We start from the raw sequence: 18,939 nt of genomic DNA, 5'->3' as shown, positions 1-18,939 counted from the left end.
CCTTCCAACAAGACAATGACCCTAAGCGCACCGCTAAAATAACGAAGGAGTGGCTTCACAACAACTCCGTGGCTGTTCTTGAATGGCCCAGCCAGAGCCCTGACTTAAACCCAATTGAGCATCTCTGGAGAGACCTGAAAATGGCTGTCCACCAACGTTTACCATCCAACCTGACAGAACTGGAGAGGATCTGCAAGGAGGAATGGCAGAGGATACCCAAATCCAGATGTGAAAAACTTGTTGCATCTTTCCCAAAACGACTCATGGCTGTATTAGATCAAAAGGGTGCTTCTACTAAATACTGAGCAAAGGGTCTGAATACTTATGACCATGTGATATTTCAGTTTTTCTTTTTTAATAAATTTGCAAAAATTTCTACATTTCTGTTTTTTTTCTGTCAAGATGGGGTGCTGAGTGTACATTACTGAGAAATAAAATGAACTTTTTTGATTTTTGGAAAATGGCTGCAATGAAACAAAGAGTGAAAAATTTAAAGGGGTCTGAATACTTTCCGTACCCACTGTATATCACAGTTTTAATAAGTGCTTCAATTTCAGTAAAATGTACTTGATTTGAACAGGATAATCAGCCAGTATCACAGCTGCAAATAAATGAAAAAAGCACATAATGGAAATGCTATGTCTAGCAACTCTAATACTGCAGTGACGACTGTTAATATTCCTAATCTATAAACATCAGTATCTCACTAACAGCTGCCACAAACAGCGGCAGCTGCTCTGGCAAGTCGGAAATACCACTATTTGAGCCTGCTGTCTCTCTTCACCTCTATGTTTGAGACCCAGACAAGCGGTCCACGTTTAAACTGAAGTTTGAGTGAGCACTGTTTTCGTCATAGGTGTGGTTATCGTCCAGAGCTTGAGAGAATTCTGAGTTCATTTCTACTGTTGACTCTGGGCGGCAGTATTGCGCACACACGCGTTCAAACTCTGAATTATAAAAAGGAAGAAGAAGAAGAGCGAAAGAAAACTAAAAGAGGAGAGAAGGGAAGATAATAGTTACTGCTACGTTGAAGGTCACATTGATTAGGATTTGAAGAACTGATTGAGGACCATGCTAAGGGCTTGTGTGAGAGGAGCTAATGCCACAGCCCGGGTAAGACTCGTGCCTTCCCCACTGACCACTCCTAAGCGGACCGTGAGCTAACGTTACCATGTTGGCGTGTTGTCAGTCGGTGACCCACAGCCAGGCTCAAGGTGTTGTAACGTTAGCGGTATTGTATTGTGAACAAAGTTGTGTTGTTAACATTAAAATGCTACCTAGCGTTACATTAAAAAAAACTTACACGACACTTCATTTAAGTTGTGAACAGAAAGAGCCGATAAGATCACTGCGTAATGTCAGTGCTAGCTGGTTAGCTTCCAGTGACAGATGGCTAATGCCATTTCAGCCATGAGCAGGCAGAGGGAGTTCAGGTCAAACGTCCATCTGCGACCTCGCAGAAGTCGCAAGCGTCAACCTTTCTCTTAATTTATTTTTCATTAACGTTACTATTTCGTATCAGTAGAAGAGAAAACCAACTAACTCAAACTAACGTGTTTTAAATAGCTAACATGTTTAAATGTGGCTAACGCTAGCAACATTTCCCACTTTTTTGATACATTTTTTTTTTAATAATGAACGTGTGAGCTATTGTATAATGAAATCTGGTCCATTTAAGCCCGCGACGATGATTTAACTCTATTTAAAAGCCCCCTGCAGACCTGCCCTTCACCCCCACAAATGTGCTTTTACATCTCGGCTTCATGTTTGAAAAAGATCGAGTCAGAGTTCTTGAAAGTCAAAACTGCAGTTTCCCAGCAGGGACCCGGTAACGTTAACGTCCCACGGCTCAGGCTGACCGCCTTGAACGTCTCGTCGGGCAAACTCAGAGCATGGCGTTTCCATAGTGTCGCAGCGATATGTAATAAAAGGATCACAATACCTGAAATAACCATGGTAATAACCTGCCTGTAGCGCACAGCACAACACGTTTCTTTGTGTAATATTAAATACATTGTACGGTTATTATTACATTGTGATTTTTAAGTGACAATTGTGATAACATGACATTTTGTAATAACGAAATATTATGAATTTAATACATGTCTTTAAAGTGTTTGAGTGGTTTAACCATTTGCCTCACTTTTGCTGAAACTTAAAATAAAGAAAAATAAATAAAATACGACTTTATTGCCCTCCAAAGTAAAAATTGTCATTAGCCAACCAAAACATGTTACATACCAAACAAATACAGTAAAAGGAAACCATGAAAACATACAATTTTCATTCACTGGTGTCTTTTCTCTCTGCCAAAGTATCTCCCAGTTAAGAGTTTAGAGAAGGATGTGGGGAAACATCTTTTCCTTGCTTGTAACAGAACCAGTAATGCCTCCCTGTAAAGTTCATCTGAAGCTACATCAGTTTCTGCCGGATCAGCTGTGAGTTTAGAGAATAGTACGGTGCTGTACAGTGCTATTCTTCCCTTCTGACAAAGTAGTGTGAAACGTTATCCTCTGCATGAGTTCCCTTAAAATGTTTTTCAACCAGATGCAACTTCACAACAAACTGTATTTAACTGTTCACTATTCCATTTCACAAATTCTATCAGAATGTTTCGAGAAAAGTAGAAATAACTTTGTAGCTCATTATCCCTAAAAAAGGTGCAATGTAAATGATGTGCTCATTCAGTTTCCCTTTTTGTTAACTAAGCTAATAAACGATACAGTCATTCAACTTCCAAAATAGTGTGTCAAATGCATGTCGTCATGCAATTTTAAAATGCAAAATGCATCAGGTAGTGATTACTCAACAGCATTTCAGCATCTACATCATAGTAGACGTGTGTACCTGTGTGTGTTGCAGACATTGACGGTCTGGCAGTAATGCTGCATGAACTAGCTGTCTGTCTAATATTGACTTTCTCTTGTCCTCACTCTCTCTGTCTACCTCTCCCCCTCTCAATAGAAAAACTTCGGGAAAACCAGTCTAACCAATCTGCAACACAGTCGGCACTACACAGCAGGACAGACCAGGTAATACACTCGCACACACACTGTACAGAGGATGAATTGTGGAAAATTTCAAGTGAGTCAAATGGAGTGCTTGCACATCACATTCAGCCCTCTTGATCCATGTTTCCCGAACTTACGGTTGGGACCCAAAATGGGCGTCAGGTAAATACATAACAATGTTACAATACGTACAAATGAGAATTAGTTTTCTTTTTTGCTACACTGGTCTGTTCAGCTCCGATGCTGTGTGAGGTTTTCTCTCTGTCTTTACCCTAACCTGACCTGCTGTCCACATTCATACAGAATCCAAATGAAAGTACAAGGCAAGTTTATTAATGTTGGGTTTACCAAAGCCATTTGGAATGGAGAGGAGATGCCTCAATGTGTAATATGTGGGGAATTGATCATAGAGAAATAAATACATTTCAAATACATTTTTAATTCATCATTTGTTGTGTCCTTTATCTGCACTTTATAGATGTAGATGTTAAAGCAGTTCATGGTTTATTTGTGTAAATTCGGGTCTCAGGGAGACACCAGATTTCTTTTTTTGGGTCTTGATCAGAAAAAGTTTGGGAACCGACGCTCTTGTGATAGCAAGACATGTTGACATCAGATTCATGTTTATCGCTTTTTGTAATCTTCCACCACAGCGGTGCTGCTAAAGTGGTTGCTGCTGGCTTGCTGACAGTAGGCGGTGGCATTGGAAGTACAATACTTTACGCCAAATGGGACCACAAGTTCAGAGCAGCCGTGGAGAGCAATGTTCCATACTCTGACTGGCTGTTGGGTCTGGCTTTGGGACCCACTTCTCAAGATGGCGGCCTCCCCATCAAGAAACAGGTCAGGATGGATTTACATCTTCTTTGGACAATGTGCTAAGGCTAGATGAAATCTTCTTTATGAGACAGGGTGTGAAAGAGAAAAATTATTTTAGACAGACACTCAACACATGCTCTGTGAGCTCTGTGATTTGGAAATGGCTTCACTGCAGCACAACTGCCCCAAATAATAATAAGAAAACAATTATTAGATTGAGATCATTTTCACTGCAGACACGTACTCAACAAAGAGCAAGACGATTGAATAATACAAATTTTATTTGTTGGCTTAAAATAATCTTTCTGGTTCTTTCCTCTACTTTATAATTTAAATCCCTACTGTGGTCGGACACTAGGACCCTGAGGGAGGCTGCATTTCAGTGCGTCTCTGCTGAGCTGCCAAGAAACCTTACCCTGAGTACACCAATATTATGTAGCTGCAGTACCAGAGGCTGCAGTTTCAGGACCCCCGCAAGCTGGCAGTATCAAAGTAAACAAGGGTCCTGGAAATGCAGTTCCGGTCCTAGGATTGCGGTCCTGAAACTGCAGCCTCCGGTACTGCAGCTACATACTACTCGACTACACACCTTTTTATATACAGTCTATGGTACACACGCACACCGACACTCGCATGCGAACGGTAAAGGAAGATTGATTTAGCGTTACGGTTGGGTATCGTTTAAAATTTTACGATACCAGTACCAAAACCAGTACCCTTAAAGTGATATCGATACCAATAGAGTACTTCATTTGATACCTTGCATAAAATGCCACCTGTTGAAGCCGTAGTAGTTGATTAGTAGCATATTATTTTTATTGTTGTTATGGACAAGCAAGGTTATCTATTTATTTTTTTTCTTGTTTTAAATAACTGTTACATAAAAGTAGTGGGAACTTGTATCAGATCCTCCTCATCCTAACTAGTTCATCCTCATGGGTAGTATCATACAGGGAAAGGCTATAGCTTGGGATTTTTTTTATATTTGAATGAGAGAGGAGGAGTGAAATAGTTTAGTGACCAAATAAGTTGTGGGAGCAAATGTAAGGTCATTTTTTTTTATGTGTTGAAAGTAAACAACGTAAAATTATTTAGTTAACTTTCGATCAATAAACTGAATTGAAAGGCCTCCGCGAGTGCTTTTTCCTTTATTGGTGAGTCCAAAAACGACAGTCACAAGTATAAAACAAGAAAGCAGTCTGTTTAAACAAGTCACTAAACTACACTAAAGACTCAGAGAGGCTGCACATCCAGCCGATCAAACCAGCTACACCTGAAGCAGCCGCAGCCGGAGGCTCTGTGAGTAAAATCAGCTGATCGATCAGTGACATGTGATGTGAACAGCAAATAAAAATATACAGAGAAGTGTTGAATGATACCAGGAGATGAAACCAACGGAAAGTCGAGCTTGTGGTGATAAACTTGCAACAGTGACGAAAATGCCTGAGACCGCAGCTGAAGGTGAGCGGCTGTTTAACACAAAGTGGGCTCTTCTCTTTTGTTTTGGTGTGTTGTTTGCGTGTAACAACAAAACCATACAAAAAGTAATTCTTTGCTGCGGTCTGGTTACAAACTGTAGGCCTAGGTATCAATTGAAGTACTGGTTTGACTGGAGACGTTTTGATTCTACTCGATACTGGGCTGTTTCCAGTATCGATACCCATCCCTATTCAGCGTAGTGAGCGATACATTAAAAACACATGACAAAACATAAAATATAGCATAGAAATATACAGCAGTTGGCATGAACAAATGCACAGGGTGGCTTACCTGGTGAGTGGTTTAAAGCTGCTGTTGGCAACAATTGAACATACAATGCAAAAACCTCTCTCTGCTGCTTGTATCACTCTGCTAAGCCCCGCCCACCAAACCTATTGTGTTTTCTGAAGATACTGAGGTTGACCAGGGGCCTTTCTCATTTCCCAAATATCCACCTCCTCGACTCCTCAAGGAGCATTTTAGTCCCGCCCACCCGAGATGCGAGCTCGAGGAGGAGACGCGAGGAGAGACGCGAGGAGAGAGGAGTCGAGGGAACAGGCATTTAACGAAATGAGATGTCCTTTCCTCGGAGCCGTCATTTTAAAGCAACGTAATTAAATCTGACCTGTTGCACAGCTGCATCATCTGTCCACTGTGAGAGCTGTGATCTCTGTCAGAGCAGCAGAGCAGCAGAATGAAAAACAGAATGAAACTTTCAGCTTCTATAATCCACGTTTAGACTCTGATGGAGCTCAGGGTTGATCAGGAGGACGGCTGCTTTACTCCAAACACTTTTACTGTATGAACCTGGACTCTGTGTGAGAACGATCCTGTCGGCGTGTCGGGAGATTTAGGCCCAAAATTAACTTCCGGCAGACTTCCGCAAGCAATCCATAACAAGTAACCTTAGCTGCCAGTCGAAGAAAAGAAACGTTACTTGGCCAAACTGAAATGTGATAAGGTTACACTACCAGACCCATTGAACAAAAATTTGAGAGAAGAATGTTTTTCTACAGACCTGTCTGATTTACCGCAGTGTTTCCCACAGAATGACAGCGTAACTGTGGCCGACATTGACGTTGGACGGATTTGTGCAGCGGTGTTCGTGATACTAACCATTCAATACACAGACTGGTCTGAGAGAGGGGGGGGGCGAGTGAGAGGAGGTGCTGAGCAAATATGCGCTGCGTGCAGCTCTGCAATCAAATTCAAATCAAAGTTTTCCCATTAAATTGTAAAAAAGAATTGAAGAATCAATATGTGGCAGTCAGCACTGATGATGTGGAGGGCGCCACAAACAAATGAATGTATGGGAAACACTGTACTGGATATCACTCACCATATAAACACAAACCCAGTGATAAACAAACAGGACGGAAGTTGACTTCCCTCAATCAGCACCCATCTTGGTAAGGCCTCCAGGCAGGTATTTCGGTGGATTCTTGCAAAGGGCATTAGGGTCAGTAGGAGGAGCCAGAGGAACATGATGTGTGGTGGTCTTCTTTTATTATTATTTTTTTATTTTACAGATGATCTGTCTCCTGCACTACTATCAGGATATAGTGACAGTTACAGCAAATATGACTAAATGTAATTTTTAAAGAATTCCCTACTGCTGCTTTGAGCTCCTGTAGCAGGCTAACTGCACAGGACATCTAATTCTGGACATCGGTGTCATCACACAAGATCAACACTACAGATACAATATACTGTACCTAGGCCTGTCACAATAGCTATTTTTGTTGGACGATATGTTGTCCCAGCAGTCATTGCGTTAAACTATATTATTGTCATTATAAGCCACTTATATAATGATAATAGCATAATAATGCAAGTACCCCCTTTCAAGGAGCATTAGAATTGAAATATCAAAAAATATATCCTAAATAAATAAAACAAATAAAGTCACACAACCAAGACAACCTGCACCTCTGTGTAGCTTCAAACACCGCCGGAAGAGCTTCAGGAGTGTTATGCCTGCTTGACATGCTCAGATTTTGTCCTTGATTTTTGTGCTTCTGCCACGGATAAGTAGGCTATGTTGTTAAATGGTGTGTTTTTAGCTGTTTATTGTTGATATAGGATCGGAAGTCTGCAGAGGGTATTTTGAGAATTGACTGGATTCTCTATGCTCTGTGTGCGTCTGGCTTCCTGCCTGTTCGATCTGCTCTGTGCAGCTTGACGCGGCTTCTGTCAAAAATAGACTGATGACATATGTGATATGTAGCTCTCTACAAAAACCTCCTGAGACTCTCAGGACTCAGTTAAAATGGCTGCTGTTCCTGCTGTCTAGATGGAGTTGGCCCAGCCTCCCTCAATGATGGAAAAACAGACAAAGGTGTCGAAAGCCAAGTCTGAGAAAAAGGTGAAGGAGGCATCAGAGAGTCCGGCCAAAGAGACGAGTCCTGTCCCAACACAGCCTGCACAGAGCATAGAGGGTAAGTGTCTGATTTGGTTCATACTCATTATGTACTGGTAGTTTTCTGAGTTATAGGCATCTGCTGTTTAGTCACTCATTTCAGCTTGGAACCTTGCTGCCGTTAGGAACTTTGTACCTTGTGGGACAATTTTCCTCAATAACAATATAAGAAATGTTCAATATATCGTCAATAAATATTTGATTTAATTCATTACAATCGAATTAGCACTTAATTTTTTTATTAAGATTTTGTTGAGGAATAGTTTTTAATGTTCTACCTCAGATTTGTGAAGTGATCCACTGTTTGGCATCAAGTGTTTGTCACTGAGCATAAAGTATAGTTTAACCACATAATTGACCATCTGGTTTCTTCAATTTTCATTCAGGGGCAAAAATCAGCCTTTAAACTTGAAAGAAATAATGAGTTTAACATTTATCGTAATAATCATCGATATCGAATGATATGAAATGTTTTTATCGTGATAACATTTTTGGCCATGTCACACAGCCCTAATTTTGATGTACTGTTCAGCCCTAGTACTCGGTAGTACCAATCTAATTTGGTCAGTACCCTTAAAAAAACACAGAGCTCCGTACCCAACCCTAGTGGTGACAATAAATGTCTCAAAAATAAGCAAAAGTTTTGATCACATTTCCATCAGAATCATTTCAGAATTGTATAATTGTAAAAGTTCAATTCTGGTGAATATTCAAGCTTCCTGCCGCATTAGTTCTCATGGACCGCCACGGTAAAGGTTCACACACCTAGGTCAGCATTTGTCATACTCACTGTGCTGTAAAGATCACCTAGAGAATACGGCAGCAGAGCTCCAGGCTGCAACTATTTTGTCGCATCTAGGAGCACCAGTGCGACTTGTAAATATGCCCCTATTTTCTTTCATTGTACATATTGTGAAACACCAGTAGGGAGCGAGAATTGTTCTGTGTATGGCCCCAGAATATGCTCACTACACAGGCTGACCTCAGTTCCCAGGTCAGTGACGTCCTTCTAAATGATAGATTTAAGCTGCTAACACTAGTTTTACTCACCTCAGGTTGACTGTTCCTGATGTTTAGGATGTTTTACAGCAGCCCAAGAGGAGGAGAGACTGAGCCATAGTCATTCATTTTAGTTTTGCTAAAATGTGTTTGATGTGCACTCTGTTGTTTTTCTGGCCCCACAGAGATCTCTCAGGGTAAGCTTGTTTCTGTCGTACTTCAGCCTTCCTGTAGAATGCTGTGCTCCTGTGTCTTTCACTAGACTCTGAGGGTAGCACACATCACGGAGCGACATGTGGCAGCAGCATTTTCAAATAGATTTTGAAATCCAGTATTCATGAATCTGTATTTATATTATGTCTATTGAGTCTTTTGTTGTTTTTTATAAATCCCTTTTTAAATTGAACTTGTTAAAATAATGTATTAATTGATAAATTATTTTATAATCCTTTTTATTCAACATTTGAATATAAATGAATAAAATACTAATATTTAGTCTTTTTATTTATGGATTAATTAATACATTTTAGGGAAACAGGACAGTGAAATATCCCGTGGTGACTCGGGGTGTAGCCTTACATAGAGATCATGGGTATGGGTGTCATTTGCCGCTGATGTGTGTTGCCCTTTGTCCTTTAATTGATACACTATATTGCCAAAAGCACACCCCTCTGAGTCATTGAGTTCAGGTGTTCCAATAACTTCATAGCCACAGGTGTATAAAATCAAGCACCTAGGCTGCAGACTGCTTCTACAAACATTTGTGAAAGAATGGGTCGCTCTCAGGAGCTCAGTGAATTCAAGTGTGGTACCGTGACAGGTTGCCACCTGTGCAATAAGTCCATTTGTGAAATTTCCTCACTACTAATTATTCCACGGTCAACCGTTAGTGGTATTATAACAAAGTGGAAGCCATTAGGAACAACAGAATCTCATGGCCGAGCAGCTGCATCCAAGCCTTCCATCACCAAGTGCAATGCAAAGCATCAGATGCAGTGGTGTAAAGCACGCCGCCACTGGACACTAGAGCAGTGAATCACGCTTCTCTGTCTGGCAGTCCCATGGACGATTCTGGGTTTGGCAGGTTGCCAGGAGAACGGTACTTGCCTGACTGCATTGTGCTAAGTGTAAAGTTTGGTGGAGGGGGGGTTATGGTGTGGGGGTGTTTTTCAGGGGCTGGGCTTGGCCCCCTAGTTCCAGTGAAAGGAACTGTTAATGCTTCAGCATACCAAGACATTTCGGACAATTTCATGCTCCCAACTTTGTGGAAGCAGTTTGGGGAAGGCCCCTTCCTGTTCCAACATGACACGGATGAGCGAGTTCGGTGTGGAGGAACTTGACTGGCCTGCACAGAGTCCTGACCTCAACCCGACAGAACACCTTTGGGATGAATTACAGACTGTGAGCCAGGCCTTCTCGTCCAACATCTGCGCCTGACCTCACAATTGCGCTTCTAGAAGAATGGTCAAAAATTCCCATCAACACACACCTAAACCTCGTGGGCAGCCTCCCCAGAAGAGTGGAAGCTGTTGTAGCTGCAGAGGGTGCGCCGATTCCATATTAAACCCTACAGATTAAGAATGAGATGTTATTAACCTTCATGTGCATGTAAAGGCAGGTGACCCAAAACCTTTGGCAATATAGTGTATTTCGAATTGTATCCACTAGATGGCGTCATTGTTCAATGATTGTTAGAGTTACAAGTGACGTTGCAAAGGTGGAGTGAGTCTATGGTTGGAAGAAGTGCTAATATCACAATGTAAAAACACTTTATTGCATGACATTACAAAACAGCACGAAATATGGAATATTTCTATCAACAAGAAAAAGTAAGAAAAAAAGAAAGGGAAGAAAATTGATGAATAAATTACTTGATAGGGGAGAGGTTAAGGTAAAAACTGGATAACAGGCATTAGGCTGACAACAGCTAGCAGATGGCACAAAGAAAATAAGTCAATAAGAAAATTCTTAACACCATATTTCGTGCTGGGATCTCTAATGTATGCTCACATATAATTACGGTATATTTATTTTAACAAATACAGTTAGCTAGTTGAACATGTTATATGGTAATTGGAACATTTAGTCAGGCGTAAGTGTCGTTTTAACGATTGACCTGTGGTGCGCTCTAACAATCATTGAATCTTTGCGTCACATACAACAACAGTAGACGAAGAAGAAGGAATCCGGAAAATGTAAGATGGCGGAATTTGACAACAGCAACGATGTGACACAGCCACTAAATTCAGACGCAGAACCTCCAAAATTATCTGACTTGCTGGATCGTGGATGGAAGATTTATGAGGAGGTAGACCGTACAAACGAACCACTTGGCTCTAGCAGTATCCAGGTCCGAGTTAAACGCGGTTTGAGTATGTTGGAGGAAGCGTCTACAATGGTGGCTAAGCTCGACCTGTTCAGCCGCAATGAAGAGCTGGAGGAGATCGCCACGGCAGACCTCAAGTACCTGCTGCTGCCAGCTCTGTTAGGAGCCCTGACCATGAAGCAGACCAGCCGAGACAAACGACTAGAGATAGTCCAAACAGCCCGGGCTTACTTCATGGATTTTTTGAGGAGATGTAAGGAATATAACATAACGTCATCACAGTTTGAACTGCCAAAGTCGACGAATGTAAACACAAGCCTAGACGAAGAATCAGAAAATGGTAACTCTCATGTTATAGCGAAGGTAAGTGGATTAGCTGAATATTACACTACTATAAATTACATCACATGGCTTCGTAAGACAAGTTTCAGTGTCAGAGGCTCTAAATGCTAACTTAACATTCGATCATTTGCAGGTAAGTTAACGTTAACTTTACTACGTTTCTTTAACGTGATGTAGAATAAGCAAATGTGTAATGTTCTGTCTAATTGTAAGTCACTTGGTTTTTGGTATGCCCGGGCCATTTTACTGGCGTATGGACTTGCAGCTTATGCCACAACCACTACCATTTCTGGTGGCTAAGCTAGCTGGGCTAACGTTAGCCGTATAAGGGCGAAACATTAATGGATTTACCTTTTATTTAATTATATATATATACGAGTAAAGACTATAACCTACTGTAGCCTAGTTAAGCGTTCTGCATGAATGGATTGTCAAGTTAGATACCATTAATAAATTAGAGACCAATATTAACTGTGCTTATTACTCAAGGATTTAAATTCACATCCCAGTGTTGGCAGGTATGACTCCTCTCTCTACCCTCTAAAAAACTGCCTGAGCTTTCCTGAACAAAAAGCGGCGTGTATCACTGACTCATGATGCAAAAGCCGTCATGCTTCTTTATCTCCTAAATTTTTCTGGCTAAAGCCTTTTTTGTTGCAGTTTTTGTAGTTGAAGTAAATTTATAAAGATGCTGTTTGTTCTGTTTTTGTAATTTATTATATGCTATATTTTTAAGATGTTCGCAGTAACCAGGCAAAGGCTTCTATGGTTTAAGTCTCTAAAAGAGAGGGAGTGGAAAATGTTGCCCATGTTTCTTGTCAATAAAAAAATTACAGTTGTCATTTTATGATATGTTATCAACTCTTAATTTTAATACTTAATACATTGTTTTTAGGAATAGTTAAATAAATAATGCTAATAAACAGAAGGCTTCAAATAGACACAGTGATCGGTGATCGGCCTCAAAAATCCTGATCGAAGCATCTCTAATGAATTCATATGTTTACAAATCTGTATCATGCTGTAGTTTTTTCGGCATCACTTTGATCCATTTATTGCAACAACTGGGGGTTCATACAGCTGTAGTAATCACGGTTTCTGTTTATTCGCTTTATCGCGTTGTGTGTGTGAACACTTGGCTGTAGTCAAGCCATTAAATTCACGAGGATTAAATTGGTGTTTTGTCTGAATGCACAGTAATGGCAGGGAAAACCCTGGGCATTGTTGGCACATCATAACGAATGATGTGGAATAAGAATTGGTATCCTGTCAGTGAACAGTGACTTAGCACTCTGCACTACAAAGGACTGCTGTACCCACAGAAGCAGTGCAGTTGAAAGGAAAAGTGTTTTCAGTTTTCAGGCTGGATGGTAAACTGCAGTATACCAGCAACATGTGTTCCCTCAGCTTCTCATCCATTTGAACTAGTTTGTTTAACTAGTTAGAAGTAAGTAAGTACATTTATTTGTCCCCATAAGGAAATTAGAAGTGGGATGATATGTAAACAACAGGGGAAAAGAACAAGTTCTGCTTCTTGGAGGGAAGATTGTTATCCCTTATTTCTGTACCCCTGCCCAAAAGAAGTCTTATTCAAATTCAGATCTAAAAACAGAATCATTTTAGTGAAGTGTTGATTCAACTGTATGATCATGCCAGAGGTTATAGTTTGTGCTGCAGTTGAACGGTATTTGGCTGTTGTGTTGGGTAAACTGGGTTAATTTTAGCTACGTGTGCCTAATAAATTTGCAAGTGAGTGTATATTGGGACATATGAGTAATGGAAAGCAGCTGTGTAGGCGGGTGACTGGCAGGTGGATGGCTGTAACACACTGAGATGATGAGGGATCAGCCATCTCACTGTACTGTGCTTCACCAGAGATGTTTTCAAATCTGTTTCATTCTTCCCAACATACAGTCTACATTGAAAGTATTATTCCTGGTTGGACGAAATGACTGCTGGAAGTACTAATCAATAAAGACTAATGATGTCGTGGAAACAGAAAAGAGCAGCGTCCCTTACAGCATTGTCTGATAATAATTTAAGGTAGTACTCTGAACTGTGTTGTGTGCTTGTTGTTCCAGCCCGTCCCCTGCTCGTCAGATCTGGTTACCATGGCAGCACAGAGACAAGCGAAGATTGAGCGGTACCGTCAGAAGAAGGACCTGGAAGCCAGACTGTCAGATGTACGGGGAGCCGTGGACCGCGGAGAGGCCGACGATGAAGTCTGCAGAGACTTTTACCTTCTGAATTTCCGGAGGTGGGTCACTCTGAGTCTGGAGGAAATAGAGAGCATCGACCAGGAGGTGGAGATACTCAAGCAGATGGGTGATCTGAAGCAGGGGGCTGCCAGGCATTCAGCTCAGCCAGTCAGGCCTCCCATGAAACCCTTCATCCTCACCAAGGACGCTGTACAGGTGAGACTTAGGTTAACATCACGATGCAGAGCTGCAGTGAAAACATTAGAAAAGGGTCACAGCCATGTGTTTTCAACACAAAGTGACGCCTTTGCGTGTTGGTATCTTTCTCATTTTGAAGTTATCTATACAACTTGTAAGCTTAAACAGACCCCTCTGACACAATCTGTGTGTTTATCTGCTTGCGTATCCTTCTCACCTTTTTTACCCCTGACCAGTTTGCATGCCTGGAAGAACTGAAAAAAATAAATAGCATTTCAAGTCTTCTCTGAATGTGTTTTAATATCAATTTATCAAACGACTGTTGAGCAGAACATGACATCTTTGACTTCCAGCTGTCACCTCTCCTCCGTCCACAGCTGCTGTATTTTACACAGCTGGTGCTGGATTTATAAACCAGCTTCTGCGTTGGTTTGACTGCGCCTGAGCGCTCTGCTACGAAGCTAGCACTAACGGGAGAGATGGCTTCCTGTGATTTCTCGTAATATAAAAGCTGTTTGTGCTTGTGCTACATTTTACTCTTTAGCATACCGGCAACTTTAGCATGCTCTAAAAGTTGCTCTGTGTATCATCAGCTTAAAGAACAAAATAACAAAAGGAGGTCAGCACACATACACTTACAGAATACGCATAAGGAACACTTGGTACACTACAACAAAAGAAGATGAATCGCAAACGGATCTTTGCACTGACTAAAGCTGATAATACACGGGGCAACTTTTTGAGCAATGTTGCTGGGCAATGTTGCTAGTGGCAAATCTGACTATGTTTTGAACAGATAGCGGCGGTGCGGGGCGGGTGGCTGACACGTTTTACGCTATAATGTACTACTCTTAGCAGGCTGGCCATATCGACTTCAAAACTGTCCCAGGAAACCCTTAACACATTGATGAGGCCATGTTGTACAACTTGTGAATTTTCGTTTAACGGCTTGGCGGTGGCGTGGCAGGGAAGTGCCACACTTCGCCACGACACAGGAAGTTGTTGTAACTTGACTGTACATGCTCAGATCTGTACCAAATTTTGCACGTTTAATAAGAATCCTGCCCTGAACACATGTACAAGCCAATATTCACTCATAGTCGTAGCGCCACCTTCTGGCAACAGGAAGTGACTTTCAACGAAGCAGCTCCAGAATCTCAAACGCGGCCGCCTCACTCCTCAATGCGCTACACATGCGAGGGCCCGCCCACCGCTTCCAGCTTTAATATTGGGTGATTAGGTGATCTATGTACTTTTTTTTTCAAATAACTGTTTCATAAAAATATATGGAAATGTATCTGCTATCGGATTTTAAAATCCTCAAATATCAAAGAGAGATGCTGTACTGAGGTTATGGATAAGCAGTAATGTTGACGGTTTCCAACGGGCCCACATTGCCCTTGTCGGTAAGTAACAGGGAATTCCGATCACACAGTAGGTACCAATCAAGGTAGCGAGCAGTAGAACAGGCTGTAGCGTCCTTATCATGCTGGGCAACATTGTGTGATAGTGTGTTTGCTTCACCCACAGGCTCAGGTGTTCGGGGCTGGTTACCCCAGCCTTGCCACCATGACAGTAGATGACTGGTATGAACAGCAGAGGAAACACGGAGTCCTGCCTGGCCAGGGGATACCCAGGAAGGTCGCTGTGGAGGAGGACACTGACGCAAAGGAGAGGGAAGAGGAAGAAAAAGAGAAAAAGGCTGAAAATGATGATGAGGAGTCTTTGCTGAAAGCCAGAAACTGGGATGACTGGAAAGACACTCATCGCAAAGGTTATGGAAACCGCCATAACATGGGCTAACTGATCCCAGCACAGTGTGTGCCCAAACGGACCCGGCTCGACTTCATTACTATTCTAATCAGTCCAGGAAGTGGACGCTCTTCACAATTCTGATCCTTAAACCTGGTACATGCAGGTATAGCTACAGGTAGACACTAGAGCGGATTTACTCATGTTCCATATTCTGTTTTCACTCATTTACAAAGTTGGTTCAGCAATCCTCTGTGGTGGTGTGTTTTTAGAGTTTGGGGTGAAGGAAGCGCAGCTGCCATGATGCCAAGGTTTCTGTATTGTAGTGTGTATTCCCTGACACTGTCAATACAAAATAAAGAGACTGGTCAAAGCATGTAACAAGAGAGAATTGCAATATATGGGCTATGGGAATATCTACATCTCCATGCTGTAGAGAGATATAAGGAGATACAGAAGGCCAGTGATGATGGCTGTGGTTAGCTAGTCACTCCAGATAACATTTGATTAGATACATTTATTTATGTTCTCAAGGCCTGAGTTCAACATGAGTCATTACATTAACAGGAAAAGGAACACACATTCAGCATAACGAGATAAATGATTTACACAATGACAAATGTAGATCTTGGAAACCGTTGAACACAATTTGGGTGATTTGTCAAGATGCAGTAAACATAAGTCAGTGCCTGGGTGAAATCTAAAATGTGTCAAGATGAAGAAAAATAACCTACATACTCCTCTCAACATCTCCCTCACCAACGAGCTTGAGAAGGTTGTGTCTGGAATGCGTTGACCTCAGGTCTCAGAAACATTCCTTTGTTTGAGTAATCAATGACCAAAAGTTAATGTCAAGGATCGTCCATGTGAGTTAAGCTGACCTTGTGGCCGCCTGCGATGCAGATGATTAAACTGGTCTAACTGAAAGTAAAGTAGCTTCATCAGCAGTTTGAAATGAGCAGTGTTAGGTATAACCACTGCTTTGTAATGTATACATGCTCCCACTTGACAGCAGTGTAAGTGAACAACACAGCTGTACGTTTCTCTCCTCCAATAATCCCATTCACCTCAGCCAGGTCGACTTCTGGAACTTCCCTTTGCTGTTTACTCAAACAAACAACAGGAAAAGCTCAGACTGATCCAAAAGATATTGCTCACTTTATTGGCTCCCAGTGAAACGCAGAATCTGCACAGTCTTGAAAGCAGGTTACCCGAGATGTCTGGATGACTTTTACAATAATTGAGAACTATTGTTGTGTGACATGCCAGACAACAATCAAGTGTGAGTTAGCAATGTTGCCTGATGCCGTTAAAGGTTTGTCTGTTCTGTGAAGTTTTTAGCACAGATGGCCAGCAGAATCAGCTGCATTAGAGACAGAAGGTCTCGTCGTCACTCAACAAGTCTGCTTTTCTTTTAATTGCGGTAATGTTCTGTTTTCAAAGTTGTCTGGACTTGATACTGCATTGTGTGGAAGCCCGTTTCTGTCAGGTAAAGGGAAAAAAAGATTCACATGTGGACAGAATGGAAGTACACGTGGTTAGTCCTGAATTTGACTCCCCGTGAGTATTTACCTCATGTAACTAGAACATTTATTTTGGACATTTTGACCACAGAAAAGCAGACATGATGTGTACTGTGATGGAAGACCTGGTGGGCTGTAGGTCTGGCTCACAGTCAGAGTTCAAGTCCATCACAAAGGTGGCAGAGCCCAGACCTGTCCACTGACTGCATGAGAGCTGTGTCCCTGTTCTGACTGAATGATACCCCGACACATTTCTGACACATCGCCGACGTCTGCCAGCACGGCGATCGGCCGACGCTTAAAGTCATAGTCTGCACGAGCCTTTAGCCTATCCACAGCACCTCACAGCCACTACCTACACATTGTGCATGTGTCAAACAGTAGGAGTTGACTGAATGGTCATAGCACTGCAATAAGAAGACACCAAGAACCCTTTTAGCCGGTCCACAGAAGCCTGCTGTTATCAGAAAAAAATACTTGTACAAGAGAGAAGTATCCAAGTAGTGTTGCATATTATGATGTGGTGTGATAGCCAGACTGATACAGCGATTTGACATTTTATTTTATTACATTTGCTCATATGCGTATAGGAGCCATTATACATGAGGGGGACATGCCCCCCCCCCCCCCCCCCCCCCCCCCCCACATTTCAAAATCTGCTTTGTCCCCATCACTTTTCCCGGCGATTTTGGAGATGGATAGCCAGGCGGTTTGAGTGACTAGTTAATCAATCAATCACACACTCCGCATCAGACATGATTAAACGGTTGAAACACGGACAAAAATCATGTAGGCCTATAGAAAATATGCATCAGAAGGCAAATGTGGTGCTGAAAAGTTAAGGGAGAAAAAAAGAGTTCGCTCGAAGCAGGTACAGCAAAGCCTTAATATTACCTTAATTTTGTGCTGTTCTTTTTGTACCTGAAAACAGCAGTGGGGACGCCTGCTGTAGGGTAGGTAGTGACTTGTTACAAGTAACATAATTTTGCTAAATAAATAAATTAAATAAAATTAGTAATTGGCACCTTTTCACGATCCTTTTTTAAAACTGTAGCCTGCTTTTACTCTTTAATCCAGTATTTTCTGTGGGCCTGTAATCTACTTTTAATTTCGCTACAGTTTCCATTCATACCTTCATAACTTCACCAGTCTGTAATCTGCTATAGGCTCCATTAACCGAATGAGCTGTCAGCCAGGCTGTGCGCGCAGTTACGCAGAAGAACGCAGGTCTCCTTTGTGGTACAGAGACGGGCGCTTATCACAGATATGAATGAGTTGGGCAGATGTAAACATTTAGAAAATCAGACAAAAACCTTTTCAGTTTCAGCCTACTTTCCATTAACGGTGCATTAAAAGCGTCTTTAGTCTCTGCAGAGCAAACGTAAACTTCACACTGTAACTTCAAAGTCTGATGATCACTAGAATGATTCTGATATATTAACAGTATCTTGTTGTTGAAAAGAGCATCGCATTCTTTTGATGGATATTAGCATGTTCTTTTGTTTGTTTTTTTTACATTGTTTACTGTTTAATTGCTTTCACTCAGCAGCTACCAGCTGTTATTTATTCAGGAAACAATAATTTTGGAGATGTACAGAGAGAGAGAGAAAATATGGTGGATAAAACAGTCCTGTTGGGCTTTAGGCAGGACGCACAGTTTCCTCTGTATGTAGGTTTACCTGCTTCAACAAGAGCTGCTCCGTGTTACTGGCACAATCATTCTTTGCGTTGTAAAGATTATTTAGATGCTTTAGGAATAATCACATTGTTTTGGCTGCCTGTGCTGCTGCAAAGCAAGTGGTTTGGTTGGCTACATGTCCATAATAAAATTTACAGGCAACAATAGCCCTGGGCAGCAAGCCTGATATTTTAA

At 41.6% G+C, this 18,939-nt stretch overlaps 2 protein-coding genes across 3 annotated transcripts in view; both read left to right on the top strand.

The window, feature by feature from the left end:
• Window positions 1–938: 938 nt before the first annotated feature.
• Window positions 939–18,939, top strand: part of LOC123957512 (MICOS complex subunit MIC60-like) — a 28,223-nt gene continuing 10,222 nt past the window's right edge. The window contains exons 1-5 of one of the 2 annotated variants that reach the window (XM_046030360.1): window positions 939–1,113; window positions 2,965–3,032; window positions 3,665–3,854; window positions 7,603–7,747; window positions 8,913–8,924. In XM_046030360.1, the coding sequence (XP_045886316.1) occupies window positions 1,072–1,113; window positions 2,965–3,032; window positions 3,665–3,854; window positions 7,603–7,747; window positions 8,913–8,924 (457 nt within the window). In that variant the 5' untranslated portion in view covers window positions 939–1,071. The remainder of the gene's footprint in view (window positions 1,114–2,964; window positions 3,033–3,664; window positions 3,855–7,602; window positions 7,748–8,912; window positions 8,925–18,939) is intronic. The other variant, XM_046030361.1, reaches the window with a different exon arrangement.
• On the top strand, window positions 10,889–15,919 carry igbp1 (immunoglobulin (CD79A) binding protein 1). Its single transcript, XM_046030363.1, has 3 exons — window positions 10,889–11,416; window positions 13,477–13,809; window positions 15,322–15,919. The coding sequence occupies exons 1-3, from the start codon at window positions 10,928–10,930 to the stop codon at window positions 15,592–15,594; spliced, it is 1,095 nt and encodes a 364-aa protein (XP_045886319.1). The 5' UTR covers window positions 10,889–10,927; the 3' UTR covers window positions 15,595–15,919.

Source organism: Micropterus dolomieu, linkage group LG19 (genome assembly GCF_021292245.1).
Source record: "Micropterus dolomieu isolate WLL.071019.BEF.003 ecotype Adirondacks linkage group LG19, ASM2129224v1, whole genome shotgun sequence".
NCBI lineage: Eukaryota > Metazoa > Chordata > Actinopteri > Centrarchiformes > Centrarchidae > Micropterus > Micropterus dolomieu.
This window is presented reverse-complemented; position numbering and strand designations above follow the sequence as displayed.

What these genes read in the sequence shown, in the direction of transcription:
- igbp1 (XM_046030363.1), top strand. Translation starts at nt 10,928, where the DNA reads ATGGCGGAATTTGACAACAGCAACGATGTGACACAGCCACTAAATTCA. An exon ending in ACTCTCATGTTATAGCGAAG is followed by an intron (nt 11,417 to 13,476) that starts GTAAGTGGATTA and finishes TTGTTGTTCCAG; the next exon opens with CCCGTCCCCTGCTCGTCAGA. An exon ending in TCACCAAGGACGCTGTACAG is followed by an intron (nt 13,810 to 15,321) that starts GTGAGACTTAGG and finishes CTTCACCCACAG; the next exon opens with GCTCAGGTGTTCGGGGCTGG.